The sequence below is a fragment of the Tyto alba genome, unplaced genomic scaffold (genome assembly GCF_018691265.1).
Source record: "Tyto alba isolate M040663 unplaced genomic scaffold, T.alba_DEE_v4.0 Super-Scaffold_1000006, whole genome shotgun sequence".
In the NCBI taxonomy this organism is placed as follows: domain Eukaryota; kingdom Metazoa; phylum Chordata; class Aves; order Strigiformes; family Tytonidae; genus Tyto; species Tyto alba.
This window is the reverse complement of record NW_024881272.1, coordinates 16,691,965-16,707,488: the sequence shown is the minus strand read 5'-3', so window position 1 is coordinate 16,707,488 and position 15,524 is coordinate 16,691,965. Positions and strand designations below refer to the sequence as shown.

The 15,524-nt window shown below is 37.8% G+C and overlaps 2 protein-coding genes across 9 annotated transcripts in view; one reads left to right on the top strand and one right to left on the bottom strand.

Annotated features, from left to right (window-relative positions):
- FNBP1L (formin binding protein 1 like) overlaps nucleotides 1-10,434 on the top strand; it is a 57,932-nt gene extending 47,498 nt beyond the window's left edge. Inside the window, exons 10-17 of one of the 3 annotated variants that reach the window (XM_042786357.1) lie at nucleotides 464-622; nucleotides 3,580-3,594; nucleotides 5,548-5,657; nucleotides 6,264-6,396; nucleotides 6,831-6,925; nucleotides 7,417-7,565; nucleotides 7,951-8,109; nucleotides 9,170-10,434. In XM_042786357.1, coding sequence (XP_042642291.1) covers nucleotides 464-622; nucleotides 3,580-3,594; nucleotides 5,548-5,657; nucleotides 6,264-6,396; nucleotides 6,831-6,925; nucleotides 7,417-7,565; nucleotides 7,951-8,109; nucleotides 9,170-9,177 — 828 coding nt within the window. In that variant the 3' untranslated portion in view covers nucleotides 9,178-10,434. Of the gene's footprint in view, nucleotides 1-463; nucleotides 623-3,579; nucleotides 3,595-5,547; nucleotides 5,658-6,263; nucleotides 6,397-6,830; nucleotides 6,926-7,416; nucleotides 7,566-7,950 lie in introns of all 3 variants that reach the window. The other 2 variants (XM_042786356.1, XM_042786358.1) reach the window with 2 other exon arrangements.
- A 488-nt stretch (nucleotides 10,435-10,922) lies between these two features.
- Nucleotides 10,923-15,524, bottom strand: part of BCAR3 (BCAR3 adaptor protein, NSP family member) — a 112,370-nt gene continuing 107,768 nt past the window's right edge. For all 6 annotated transcript variants that reach the window (XM_042786354.1, XM_042786355.1, XM_033000915.2 and 3 more), the window contains 4 exons: nucleotides 14,729-14,900; nucleotides 14,426-14,549; nucleotides 13,576-13,788; nucleotides 10,923-12,788 (listed from right to left, as the gene is read on the bottom strand). In XM_042786354.1, coding sequence (XP_042642288.1) covers nucleotides 12,601-12,788; nucleotides 13,576-13,788; nucleotides 14,426-14,549; nucleotides 14,729-14,900 — 697 coding nt within the window. In that variant the 3' untranslated portion in view covers nucleotides 10,923-12,600. The remainder of the gene's footprint in view (nucleotides 12,789-13,575; nucleotides 13,789-14,425; nucleotides 14,550-14,728; nucleotides 14,901-15,524) is intronic.

The following is a 15,524-nucleotide window of genomic DNA, read 5'->3' as shown; positions in this document are numbered from 1 at the left end:
AGCTTGACTAGAGACTGAGTAGGCTTTTTGGTTTAGTCATTCTCCATACATATACTGAGTATTTCTATTTTAGCTTACCTGGTAGAGCACATCAAAATGTAGGAAGAAACAGTGAGCAGGAATGCACAAGCTTCCAGAATGGCTGGAACTAAAGGTGGGAAAAGCAGAACTTCCTGCTTTAAGAAAAGAGACAGGCAACTTCAGTATCTTGTTAGGATCTTGTGGAAGTGTTGAGTCTAAAGCTTTTTTGAATATTCCTTCGTTCTCTGCACCAACCTGTAACTCTGAAGTTTAATTCATTGCAGAAACCTTTTAAAACCAATACCGTTAGAGTGTAAATGCCTGGAACATTACAAGCTGTTTCTGTGTTGGATGGAAATTTTATTTTTGTAAGACAAAATTTTCATTTTAAAATCACTTTGAACATTTGGCTTATTTATTGCTTTCTTTATTTCCACATTAGCCACAATCCCCACCCCTAACCCCTACTAGTTTATACACATCCAGTACTCCTAATGGGTCCCAGTACCCCATATTCTCCATTGAACCAGTGCATTATTGCATGAGTGACATAAAAACAGGGAAGCCCAGAATTCCTTCTTTCAGAAGCCTCAAAAGAGGGGTAAGTTTGATAATGAGTTGAAATGCATGATGGGCTATGAACAGTGTGGTTGTGATGTGGCTTTTCTAATGCTCTTCACCCTCATTATAAGGCTTACTTTGTTAAAAGTAACAGTTCAGCGATAAGGTCACTTTTAGGATGCTTTGTCTCATACAAAACAGAAGTTACCAACAGGTTCTTTAAAAAAAAATAAAATACTCTTTATCATATTTCAAATACTTGTGCCTAAAAGAAAGGTGTTATAAAGAGGGTGCTCAGCATGTGTTTGATACCTTTCTTCATTGTTGTTCACATTCACAAATGTTTTCCTACCATCATGTGACATATTTTTGCAGTAATTTATCATTGGGTATAAAGTCACCACAAAAAACATCTGACAGATCAGACGTTGTCTCTGCTGACTTTTAATTGAATTAGTAGTAGTTGATTATGAGACGTTGAACTAAGAAGGGAGAAATTTCATTTCTTTTGTATGTCAAATGCTACAGCACATGGTGCTTGCAGATTTTGAAATCCTGATTTTTGAAACATTACAATTTTAATTAATTCTCTGATTAATAAATTGTTCTTGTTTGTCCAAGGTTCTTTTGGGTAAAATCATTGAAAAAAATACTACCAAATGCTACCTTCTGAGCTTTATTAATTCAGTTACTAATTTATAGTGGCATATTCTGCAAATAGAATTTGCTTGGAAGACAATGAAAGGGAAATGTTAAGTGGTTTCCTAGCAACATTTATAGTACTAGTGATAAATATACTGGCACTTTCCTGTTACGTCAGGGAAGCATAAGCTGCCCTGTTTATGTACGTTTTATGATATTTATTGATCCAAATAATGAGATAATTGGATGCATTTGATTATATATAATTCATGATTTTCTGATATTTGAAAACAGTACTGTCTTGCTGTCTCATGTACATCAAGAATGGTTCGCTACTGTTGACATAATGTGGAAATCAATTACAATAATGTTACGTTGCAGTAAAGTTATAATTTAGAGGCTCCCTTGCTGTCATTATGAAATACAGTGAGTTATACTTAAAACTCACTTTGCTTATCTTTAAGTCATGTTGTGGCATTTTATTTCAGGCCCCCAGATATCTTGGAAATACCCTTCCTACCACCACCCTTTTTTAGGAAATCCTTGTGGTCCTCTGAGTATTTATGGAGGACAGTTTATCCTTTCCCCTTCTGAGTCACTTATATCGTATTTCTTCTGGTCATGAAGGTAATGTTCCTTCTTTAGTACTCGGTGAGGAACTAACTGGATTAGATAGTTGTTGAAATGGCACAGGTCTTGACTACACCTCCTTTTTGTTGATCTTTAGAGATATTGACTCCTGACTTATAAATCAACACCTTGTAATGTTGGTAGTTCTAGAACCTCTTACTGAAGCAAAATATCATCTCCTAGCAACTACAGAATGCTAATGAAAAATGAAACCATATATTTATTTTGTTTATTCTTACAATTAATTGTTCGTGTTGTAAAATGGAATTAATATAGAATAGTATTCCATAAAAGTAGCAAGGATCTGTATAATATATCTTGACTCAGTGCTTAATAGTTGCTAGTACACGATGCTGTTTTCTAGTTTTGTTGTTGGAAAAGGATGTCCAAGTGGTATTGACATGCAGAACTACCACATGGTAATTCGCTTCTGCTCTACCGATGTTTATCCGTGAGTTGGCATATATGAGACAGTAAGCATACTGGCTGTTCTGTTTAATGTACCCTGAACAAGATTTCATTCAAGGCACTGGAGATCATAGAACGAGACTGCCCTCAATCTGTGCTTTTTCCGTTAGTTTTCCTGTTGTGATGTACAGCGAAAGCAAGCAAACAGTAGCTGTAGAATAGGTTGTTGGAAAAGGTCTCTAAGTGTAAACAAGTGTAACTTGCTTTATTAGTACTGCTGTTAGTGCTTATGCTAGTCTTGGCTCAATACCACTTGATATGTAAACAGCTGCATCATTAACAGCGATACGTAAACCTTACTTGTGTTTTCTTGGAAGACTTTTTCTAAAGGGAAGAAGTAGTTTAATCTGTAGCCATTTTAGGTCTTTGGACTTTATTGAGGGTTCTACCAAAGTATCCTTTGTGAAGGTGCTTTACTTTCCTCATTGCTTGAAGCTCCAATTTTGTGTGTGCCCCACTCAATAAATAGCCTTAACGCTTGCTGAGGGTCATAAATGATGTCAGAAATACACATCTTTTAAGTTGCTCGGCCTTTCTCTGGAAAGGGTTCTCCAAAGTCATTGACAGCATCGTAGCTCCTCAGAATCCTGTGAATGTTAAACCCAAGATACGACACCTGGCATCCCATGTTTCATTTGCTTCCTCTAAGGATAAAGTCTTTACTCTGCAAATACTTTTATTTGGACTATAACTCTTTCTAGGATATGACCCAAGTGCTGTTTTCAGAAAGTAAAATTACTGACTTCTAAGCTTCAGAAAAATTTTTGTTTATTGTAGTTGTACTGTGATAATAAAGTAAATGCATTGTAAAAATTACGTCTGTAAAAGTGATGGTAGTGGATTGTTAGCTATAACTAACAAGTTATTTTGCATATGGCTGACCAGTCCTTCATCATCATCCAATTCTGCTATTTTGTGCAATGTTGGCTGTGTGTTTGTTTCTTCTCCTACGATAGTTCTTTAGCATATTATTCAAAACACTAAAAATCAGAAGTAGCTAATGAAGTTGTGTGTTAGAATTTAATGAATTAAACTATCCGTTATCACCACGTAATTTTGTAATGCAGAAGTGATTTTCTGCCGATTGTATTTTTTTTTTCTTCTGCTCATAGTAAAATGTCTTTTTTTTGTAAATTAAAATTTTAATCCTTACGTAATATTTTAAAGATACGTTTCTAGGCATTAATCATTTTTTGTAACTGGTCGTTGCATGTGAGTAATTTCCCGTTTCTTTCTGTTTTCGAATGAACTGTGCAGTGGTCGGTGAAGATGGTAAGCCCGTGTGCTGATCTGTCTGCTGTACTTCTGCTAAGATAGCATGAAAGTAATCTTTTGAAAGTGTTTCCATATCATAACTGCTTTGAGTCAGGTGCTCAAATACATCTTCAGATTTTCCACTCATATACACAGTCTTAATCATCCATGCTTAATGTCAGATAATTAGACTTGTGATCTGGCTGCAACTAAATCAGTGACTTTGGAATTTTAGGGTTGACCAGTATTTCTGATGGAAATACTTGGTGGTTTCATTTTGTCAGGAAAATTGTTAAAGCAGCATAAAATAGGTATATTAAGAGATTACAAAACTTGTGTAAAGGAAAAATATTGAATACTGCAAAATTAACTCCTTTGAATTTAGCAAAAAAATTGCAGGGGAATGATCCTTTATGTCTAGGAATATTAGAAAGCTGTTACATTAAACGAAAACCACGTCTTGTATTGTTGTTTTGCAGTGTAAATCAGTAAAGATCCACAAAAAGACCTCTGTTCTTCTGATTATTGCTGTAGGATGCTCTGTTTTAACTGACTTGTAAGGAAAAATGATGTGGAAGAAGTGTTCGTCCTTTTGTTTCTTTGTAGTGTGTAAAAGCACCTGAAGGGATTTTAATTATTTTTTTCCTCCAGAAAGAAACACTTCTGCTTTTATTTTGGAAACATTGTATCTTGATTTCCATCCTTTTATGATGTTTTGCATTCCCTTCTTAGAAAGCATTGAGATTATGTTTTTACAAGTGCAAAAAAACCAATAATTTGAGGGGCAGGATCATCCTAAGAGATTGTATTAGAAGCTTGGCACCTGAGCCTAAGGCTGCTTGTGTCAAAATCTCAACAGTCAAGTTTATTCTTGACAAAAGAAATGCTGTCCAGTTCGGTTTGCCTCCATGGAGGTTTACTGTAATGCCACGAGGGTTTCTTGTGCTAAAACCAACTTTCTTAGGAAACTAGGACACAAATAATGGAACTTAACTTTCTGAAGCTGAGAGATGTACCATATTTCCTTCTTAACGAGGGGGGTAGAGTTTTAACAAACAACAAACTCTTAAGATATGTAAAAATTTTTTCCCATGCTCTTCACACCCAAGTCCTTCTGTCCTGTTCATAATCTTGGCACAAGTTTGCAAACGAACCTTTGCAGGTTTGGGCTCGTAACAATAGGTGGTCTTAGGTTATTATAGATTTTTTTTTTAATAATAATAATTTAAATAAAAAAGTTTGGAAAGTAAGAGACTTTTTCCCTCCCCAAAACAGTATTTTTTATAATGAAAAAGGTAACCTGGAGTATTTGAGCAAGTTTTAATTCAGATTAACAAATTTAAGTCAAAAGTTTGATGTTGCAAAGGCTTTTTCTGTGCTCCATGAACTAGTTTTACTCGAGGTAAAAATGCATCAGAACTTTGTAAGTTTTAATATATTTTCTAGCAAGATCACTGAATGTCCAGAAGGGAACTATAACAGTACTTTGGAGTGAAGATCCAAAACAGAGTATTTTTCTTCTGATAGCATCCAAATTGCCATAGAACACACAGTTCAGAGAAAGAATCAATTACATACATGTTATTACTATATAAACACCTGGGATTTTTGTTCTGACTGAAATTACTCTGTAGTAATTCATTTTGTCCTTTCTAAATTTGCTTTAAGTGCAGTGGATATAATAGGAGATATATGGCTCAGCTTTTCAGAGAAATAGTGAAGTCTACAAATTTTGCATTACATCTGTGAGCCAACTGTTACAGAAGGCAGAAAGAACCTTGAACGAATGACTACGATCTGGCAGCAAGAACGTGCATTTATTCTGTTGCGGTCCTCTGTAGAGCTGTGTGTCAAATAGAGTTTTTAAGGAGGTCCATCCTGCTTCCAGTGAACACTGTCCGTGTGTGGGTATGTCAGTTCAGCTGTCCTGATCCGTGTGTGCTACTTGTGTAATGGTATTTCTACTTGCAGGGCCCTGCACTGGAAGACTTCAGCCATCTGCCTCCAGAACAGAGACGCAAGAAACTGCAACAGAGAATCGATGAACTTAACAGAGAGCTACAGAAGGAAACAGACCAAAAGTGAATGCGCTTTTTGGAGTTTTGTCATCGTTCTCTCTGTTTCTTTTGAAGTCCTGTACCTAAGCCAGCGGTGCTCAGAAGCTAGGAGACAATATACTAGTCCAGGCTATTGCAAAGCATTTTTTTGTTCATGGTTTATTGTATGTAGGTTCTGTTAGCGTTGCTCCTTGGGCTTTACTGTAATACTTGTTTTCATCCTAACGTTTCACAGGAAACACTGGATCTGAAAGCGTGCACTAAAAAAAAAAGCAATCAGTGCATAGGTCTGTTGAGCAAGAGAGCTACAACTTAGTGCATTAAGAAAATAATATTATTCGTATATAGGAAAATATGTGTAACAAACAATACAGCATTGATACTAGATAGAGAACAGGCCACAGCTGGAGTCCTTGTGTGCCGGTGCACGACACGGGAAAGGAAGGCCAAGGGTTAAGATGACAGAATGGGAAAAGGATTTAGGCGTGGTGTGGGGAGCAGCAGTTCCTCATGTCTGTGCTTAGTATCTAATCATGGGTCAGGATCTCATAAACTATTACTTTAGCTTTGATCAGTCTTTACTGATGTATGCAGTTTTTGTAATTATTGTCGGGTTTTGTATGTTTTTAGAGATGCCCTCATCAAGATGAAGGATGTTTATGAAAAAAATCCCCAGATGGGTGATCCAGGCAGTTTGCAACCAAAATTAACTGAGACTATGAGCAACATGGACCGTCTTCGGATGGATATACACAAGAATGAGGTTGGAATCTAAAACAATTTCTTGGAAAATGTAAACGGGTGGTTAGTTGGTCTTATGGGTTATAAATATAGCACCCAGAAAAACTATTTGAAAGCACTCCTGATAGAGTTTTCTTGTGGGGTGCTATATTTTCAAGTATGTTCATCTACCTAGAATAAGGATGGTACATTATTAAAGATCTAAACTGTTTAGAAGAATTCCTTATTAATCACTTATTTGAAAATACATGTGATTAAGGCTTGCTTTCCTCCTTAAGACTAGTATGAGGAATAGGTTCATGCAAAATAATTGAGCCTTCACCCGTGAATGCAGTCTCTGGGTGGCTGTGTACTGACTGACAGGCCAGATGCAGTTAAGTGCATTTGTTAAATGGTAGTTGCTGGTTTAGAATCAAGTTTTCCTTGACACCAATATCTGTCTTTTTTCCCCCTAAGGCTTGGCTCTCTGAAGTTGAAGGTAAAGTAGCAGCCAGAAGCGACAGGCGGCACAGCAGTGATATCAACCACCTCGTAACACAGGGCAGAGAGAGGTCACTATATTCTGTCTCTACTGCTTTTATATCTTACGTGAGAATCTGTGCATCTCTTTGATAGTTAACGATAGGTGATGATTGTTACTTACCCTCTGAAAGTTGATGTCTTTCTAAAGGAAAATCTTGCTGGTTCTGAATCCTAAAGGTCACCTTGTGTTATTATAGTAATACTAAAAAGTAGTCTAATCGAAACACCCACCCATTAAATAGCAGTGCCTTTTAAAGCTATCTTATTCCATTGCATACAGCTCACCAGTTTTCCATGTTCTGTAGAGACAGGTGTGTCAAATTTATGTTTGTTTTAGTAGCAGAATTCAGTCCAAACCTTAGATGAGTATTTTCAGAAAATCACCCCCAGCAGTAACTACAAAAACTGCTAACAGGCATTCCCAGGGTCTGCCTCTGCCCTTTCTGTGATGCACCTGCGATGTTCTGAGGTGTAGAGCCAAGAGCTCTGAGAGTCCTCACGCTCAATCCTTGCGTTGTAGCCCTGAGGGGAGTTACACGGATGATGCCAACCAGGAAGTTCGCGGCCCACCCCAACAGCATGCACATCCCAGTGAGTTTGATGATGAGTTTGAAGATGACGATCCATTACCAGCTATAGGACATTGCAAGGCAATATATCCGTTCGATGGTAAGGTTAACATTGTGCACTATTATTCCTTGACTGTAGGGCATGGATGATGTTACAGAGAAGACAGGTAAAATGATTTAAAGTAAATTAACTGTATGAGCAACTAGTTGCTTATAAGATCTGTGGAAATATTTTATAAATCACTTTAATTCATGAGCAGTATTTCTGTGCTGTTTTAAGATAAATATTAGCACAGCTATTGGCAAATATTCATCTTTACAAATTGGATTAGGTTTTTGTCTGTAAGCCTGTTTGACCGTATGTTCTCTTGCACAGATTTTTGGTTCTTCCTGTTTATATATAATCTGGAAACTATGCCCTGGGAAAAAGATGATTTGAAATTCTGTCTGAACATTGAAACTTCTTTGCCTCTTGTACTTGCCAGGTCATAACGAAGGCACTCTAGCAATGAAAGAAGGGGAAATTCTGTACATTATTGAGGAGGACAAAGGAGATGGGTGGACCAGAGCTCGAAGACATAATGGAGAGGAAGGATATGTGCCAACATCATATATAGATGTAACGCTAGAGAAAAACAGCAAAGGTGCAGTAACCTATATCTAACAGTAAACTGGCAGCTTTCAGTTGTACATTCCAGGGAAAATAGTGGAAAAATAGTAAGTCACACAATTTCATGGAAAGCATTAGAATATCAGAAGCCAGCAATGGTTTGCAATGGGAGTTTGTTGTATTTTTTTTTTCAGAGATGACCACAATAAATTATGCATCTTACAGTGGTCTGCAATTTTCACCAATGTCTTCTGCTTTGTTTAGCTGATCTAGTGCTCCTGCTTTACAAAGTACTAAATCCAAATCAGCTATTAAACTGAAGACGACCAGGATTCTTGCTTGTCCTATAGAATACTTTTTTTTATAGAGAACTGAAAAATTACTTAAAGATCTCTTAATATTTACTGTTCCCACTTTTATGACTTAAAACTATATGCTTAAAAGAGGGTTTTTCCCTCTAATAACTAACTGAACTCAGTTACTGAAAATGATGAATTTCCTTCCTTAGCATATACTTGGCAGCTTTCACTTCTTAAACAGGAAAATGTTGTCTGATGCTGAAAGCTCAACAAAAATACTCAGGAAAAAACATTTTGACTAAGAAGGACAGAAAGTCCAGTGACCTGACTCCTTCCTTTTCAGTACTTGTGATGTAGAATGCTGTGTATTAGACACAACTTCATTGTTTTAACTCTAGTTAGAGTTAAAAAGAGACCCCATGTAATCTTGATGTCCTACTGAACTCTCTTTCTCCTCCTGAAAAGGGAATGATTTTATATTCTTAATCTGTGCCTGTAAGCGAAGTCTTTGAATTGCATTATGTTTAGTTTGAAATCAAGGTCTTAAATGTACAGTAATTGCCCTCACTGTTAAATCACTGAGGACTGGAAACTGCATTGCAATACTTGATTACTAGGAAAAAAACCCAAACAACCCCAAAATGCTGTGGCTCATATTTCTAATGAGAGTTTGTGGAATTAAGTACAAGGCTAGTACGAAGCCACTGAGAACGGCCTGTTAGAACTGAGCACGCTTCTCTGTCTGCTAAAGGCCTTCAGTAACTTTGTTCTTTTCTTTTTCCTCTTGGACTGCAGGTTCCTGAAGCGGGTTTCTGAGAAAATGGGCGAGATCTTGAAGGAGGTTACATGCAGCTGCTGGTGGGAGGGGGGTGGGGTGGGTGTACTAGACTGGGAGGCCCAAGGGGAAAAGCTAGTTGCATGAATGCATGCAGACATACATTTAGTCACTAACATCTTAGCATCTCCATACCTAGGTAAGGATGTATTACAAATTCTTCAATTTGTGCAGGAAAATAGACTTCCATTACCAGAGCAAAAAGGCTACTGCTCCTAAAACTGCTTTGTTTTCATTGTCCTTGGTTGTCTCAGATGCACAAACTATATTTTAGTTTGTGCTGTTTTGGTTATCTCAATTATACTCTTTTCCATCTCATTTTAGTGGTGGTAATTTAGAGCCATCTGTAGGTTATCAGTCCGCCTGTGCCACCTCCATGCTCACAGTTAACCTCCTCCTGCATGCCTAGGACAGTCAGGCATGTCTGCGTAACACTTTGCCATCATTGCTTGTCTTATTTTGTAACAAATCGTTTTCTTTAAAGATCTTCAGCACTAGAGTTTCATCCCAGTATCCATGTATGCTGCTATAACTATACCACTGCAACCATCATTACATTCCAGTTTTTGGCATAACTGATAAGAGACCATAATGTATTTGTGTTGATTTGGGGAAATAATACATCTCGGCTCTAGCGTACAATGCAGTCAAGATAAACTCCTAGAACTGTGGTCCATCTTCAGCACTTCAGTAACCTCCTGTGCACACTGAAAACCTGGAACACCACCAGAGAGATTCACCACTGCAAGATAACGACTGTTGTCAGAAGTCAACCACTTGCCATTCAAATGCTGCCTTAAACTAGAGTGCCTAAATCTGTTGTTTGCCAACACTACCACTTACAGTATCCCACAAAGGGCTTTGTGTCTCAGCTCTTTTCGCAGTGCTGCAGCCGCTGAGGTAGCCACGGTAGGTGTTTTCTAGAGCTCTACTTTACTGGATACATGGTGCACCATGAATTTTATACATTGAAACGTGTATCTCCTCATTTGACTTCAATATTTTTTTAGAATATTTTTATGGAAACTTATCTTTTAGTTTTTCACTATGAAGTTCCAATTTTAATTACTGCAGTGCTAGTCCATTTCCAGGTTATGCTTCATTGTATGGACCAGTTGAAATTTGAGTGATACTTCGTAATGATCTATGTGCACTTTTACTTGTAAACAATTGAAATTTGGATATGTTTATACGTGTAAATATAGTTGTCTGCAGTGCCCCTATTGCTTATGTTGTCTTGCCTCCCATTTGTGGTTCTATTAATAAATACGTCATATCTGATTTTACTAGGGTGATAAGAATTAGACTAGAGCTGTTGGGGGGAGGGATACTTGTATCAAAGCAAGCTTGTCAACCCAGCCACCTGCTGTTTGGGGAAATGAAATAATAATCAAAACATCCTGTTTTTCTGGGGTCTGAAGCAATATCTGGATGCAGCAGTGCTGGCTTCTTTTTAATTTCAGTGTTATTAGGAACTGTACTACCAGTAAAACTGAACCTGAGTGATTGGTGTAGAGGTTTTTTCCTTTTGTTATGTATACCACTATTACACAGCTTGACCTAGTGTATTATGGGGGCTATTAAACTCTAAAGTTTAGATTTTTGGAGCTTGTATACAGGGTTATTTATATAATAATGTGACATTACTCAATACTGACAAAACTACTTAGGTAGTTTTTTGGGTTTGGAGTTTTGGGGGGGTTTGTTGGGGGGTTTTTGGTTGGTTTTTCATTTTGTTTTGTTTTTTTAAAACTAGTGGGTTTTTTATTTTGAAGTTAGAGAAAAGGAGGAAATGTGATCTGTGTATTTTCTGCTAAAGGGCCTGTAGTTTGCCTGGCTTAACAGCCTTGCAGGTCAGTAATAACACTTCCTGGTAAAGGACTAAATGTTCCTTCCATGCTACTGTTTGTTTTTTAAAACCAGGATTTGCTTCCTTCGGAGGCAGGTTGCTTTCATGAGGGATAGTGCAACTTGTATGAGTGTTATTAAACATAGGAAAAACACATTTGTACTTGCACAGCTAGTTATAAATCACTTAATTCTAAAATTCTGAACGTGACTTGTCTTAAAGAATCTTACATTTTCCAGTAATTTTTAATCCTTTTTTGTGCACATGTTGATTTCCTAAATGTTAAATGCTTTGTTTAAAAATAGTGTTCTCTGTTGAGAATATTTTCATGGAATAAAAAAAAAATCTTTTCATGGTCTAAATCGCTAGCTTCCCCCTTTGTCTTCTGTTAAGATTGACAGGGAGATTTTCCAGCATGAGGTGTCTCACCACCTCTCCTTAGGGTGCTAGAACCTCTGCTCTCAGCGTAGATGGGGAGAACAGAAAATGCCCTTTGGGTGGGGGTTGTGTTGTTAGACTAGTCAAGTACTTTCAGATGCTGTAACTAACATCTCACGCCAGAACTAGGCTCAGTGACAACAAGCATATGCAGCTCTAACCATCGTTCTTGTCTCAGTATTTATACAACTCCTGAGGATAATGCTTATACACAAATTCTGTATGTGACAAAGTAGAATTTGCTGCTAAAGCACTCTTCATATAAAAACCATGCACACTGATTTCCTACGGAAAGTGCTAACAACTTATGCTTTGCCCCCTCATCCAAGGAAAAAAAAATACTACTTACCCAAGTGATTCACCTCAGTAAATGAAGCAAGCTCGATACATACGTACACCCACATTTACTCCTAGCTGAAAGCATTTTAATTATCTGCATTGTTTTTTCTTGCCATTTCATTATTCATTCCTGGCAGCATAGCTGTTTTTCATGCTTCAGCATAAGCCAAAGTACTACAGATGCTGTCTTGAAAAAAAGAAGTTGTCCCAACACACGTACAACTATTTCCTACTTTCATAGGTGCAGTGATATTTGAGCCTTCTGTTGTGGTCACAGGTACGAAATCATTTCTGCAACCTGCAGTTTCTGCAATTTGCAACTATGCAGATTATTTTGCATAAAGATACATTTTAATTCACACTTCTATGTACAGTGTTTTATATTCATTAAAGAAATACTATACAACAAATTATCTACCATGTCACATACTTAATCTATTGTTTTATTTACACTATTTGCTTCATTTTAGTATTAAGATGCCAATGCCTGCACTTCTAGGCATTATCAAAACATTGCGACTCTGTGGAAATAGAGGAAGCTGAAAAACTATCTTACAGAGATAACCTAAATTTAAAGGGATTATTAAATGACTCGGTGACATAGTAAATAAATAATTGGTGTAGAAATCAGTAGTTTTAAAACAAGTGTGCATTGTGCAGCTAAAAGTTCTAAACAAGAACTAAGCAAGACGTTTGCAGTATCCAACTGCCAAAAGAAAGCTAAGGTTATTTCAAGTATATCATTAAAACAGTGTTTACAGCGTCTTATATACTTAATTGTTCCACGTGTTTCACAGGAGGAGGTTCCAGTTTTCGGGAAAGTGCAGTTAAAATCTGGCTGAATTTCTCATATCTTTCATTTTGATTAACTTGTGCTCCTTTGCTGCCCCAAAGCAATCTCATTTGAAATTCTGTCTTGAAGATTTCACTCATCTCTTCATCTGGCTGGAAACCTAGTAAGAAGAATTCCACAGTATCACCATCAGGCAAATTTTTATTCAGAAGAAAGGGCTTTTAAATTGTATTCCCTCCAAACAAGATAAGCTTTAGTGTGCTGGGTTCCTTTGGCACAGTGATTTTAACAAGCTAGTAAAACAGTGAAAATCCTTTCCATCTGTGACATTCTAGTGGCACACAAAAGGCTCTAGGGCCACTGGGACAGACTACCCTTTGCTCAGTTACAATGGTCTAGAATTGTCATTATAGCCTGACCTTAAATACAATTACTGATGTACACATGCTGCCTGCAAAAATACTTTTCTCTCCCTTCCTTTAACTATGTAGCTTTCTGGCTGCAAGCAGTGAAGTGTTGCATCTCGCACTGCTGTAAAGGATCATCTTACCTTATGATGGGTGGTGTTTTATTCAAAAAAACATCAGAGTAGGAATTCTAAACTGTACAGAAGACCAGAAGTTATCCTTGGTCCTTACTGCACTTCTATTTAGTTGTTAGAAGGGTCAGCATATTAAATCACGAGAACTTTTGAGTGTGTTTAGCAAAAATGTATGCTCTGTTGCTTACTGGAGAACTAGAGTAATGAATAATTTACTGTCTACTTTTAAATAACAGTGATGATGTCCTTAGACTGATGTTCCTGCAGGACATTTGCTACTGTCTCAGCTCTCATGAAAGAAGGAAAGAATTCCTTGCACTGACTTTTAGTGACACTTGGGCAGAAACCACCTTCTTCAGACATGAGCCACAAATTCTGTTATTTCACAGCAGTTTGTGCTCCCTACCTTCCAGCATCCGTTCTGCAGTCAAGCTGTACATTTCTGCATTCTGCGCTATCTGACGAGCTGTGGCCAAGTGCTTCAGCATTATTTCGCAGCTTTGGTCACTGCTTTCCCACAGGTCCACGCCTTCAAAAACAACAGCCTGTCGTTCCATCAAGGTAATGAGAGGCATCAGCAGTGGCACTGTCACGTTGTTCTGTGGAGCACTGAGAGTCTCTGGGATAGAGAATAACAAACATCACATTGTCAGACATTACAAAACCTGCTAATTGAAGGAGGTATTGTAAATGCAGTATTTTTTTCAAAGTTGGAAACTACTGTTTGTCTTCCATCTTTCAAATTAACACCTTACCTCAAAACACCTGTCCTACCAGTTTCCAGTGAACTGGTTGGGGGAGAAGGCCAAGACAAATTAGTGTGGGAAAACTGTATTTGCTACAGGAGAAGGCTCTGGTGACTTACTAGACGGTGGCACAGAGATTTTAAACAGATTTAAAATCTGGGTCATTCCAATAAATTCTGTGGGGCTAGAGGCAAAGCAAATAAAAAGCAAAATCTGCCAGAAGTGAAGAGATCTTTTCCTGTCCTTGAGGCAAGATGATGCAGTGTTTCAGTTTCTGCTCCACACCGAGGGAGTGTGCGTTTGGGCAGAATGTTACGTTCAGCATGGCTACACGCATGCACGTACTGATGTTTGGCTGGCAGACTGTTTCTTCTATTTCAATGTCTTCTACTGCGTCACACAAGTTCGCATACAGTGCACAGCTATCAGAACCAGCAGCTGCCTCATCCCCTGCCACCAGTAGTGAGAGAGTTAAAAGGCTAAATAGAAACCAGTGTCACTCATACTCACTATTCCACTCTTCTTGTCCTTCATGCAGAGCTTTGCTAAATGGCTTCAGCTGTTTTTCATACATAATGGCAGTCTGGGTATAATGATGTCTTAGAGAGGTCCAGGTTTGTTCTAACCTAGTGACCTGTTCATACAAAATAGAGAATACTCATTATTGACTCTATAGCAATTCACAGGAAAAATGCCCTGCTAGTGACAAAGTTTCTGTTCTGATGATACCTCTAGTCTTGAAGAAATTGCATAACTTAAATAAACCAGCGAACAACTCCATGTTTTGGAACATAAAGGGAAGCAGATCTGTACCTGTGGCATTTCAAGTGCTTTCATAATGGCAGAAAATGCATACAAATCTCCCAGTGAGTCTTTCAGCTCCACTGCGACTTGGATGATCCTGTTTAATGTTGCTGCTCTATCTTCTAGATTTCCTGTACAACCCAGGATATCCACAGCTATTCCAATTGCCATGGTATTGTGCCTATAAGTGAAACAATTTACACTACTGGTTACAAATTATTAAATTAATAATACATTATGCTGTACATATGTTCAGAGAAGATCAATTCAAAGCTACATTTCAATATCTTGGTGTGTCCAGCAAACTTACCAACATTTTTGCTGGTAAGCAAGAGCAGTAATGCCATTATAGGTAATATATATACATTGGCTTTGAATTTTTGTTGTAATAAATATAAGCTATTACTATTATACAAAATTTTGCTCAAGCAATGAATGAATGAACGAACACTTTCAGGAAAATTGCCCCAATTCCCCTTGTCTTCCACACTCAAATCCTGGGACCTTCCCCCTAAATTTCAGCAGCCAAACTACTGAAATCTGAATTGGGGAGGCAGAAAAGCTACATCAGGGATAGAAGACCCTAATTGTTCTCCCCTTGTGCAGAGGTTTTACAGAAAGCTTTGCTGGTCATTTTTTACTCCTTTTCCCAGTTGCAGGAGACTACCACCACCTTCCATGTCTTTCACAAACACTTACAAGCTCAGCTAGAGTATACGTCCGCTGGACTTTAGTTTACCAGAGCTCTTGAAGGAGAGCTCAGGGTGTTCAGCAGCTCTCAGGACCCTGCTCTCAGTACAATTCC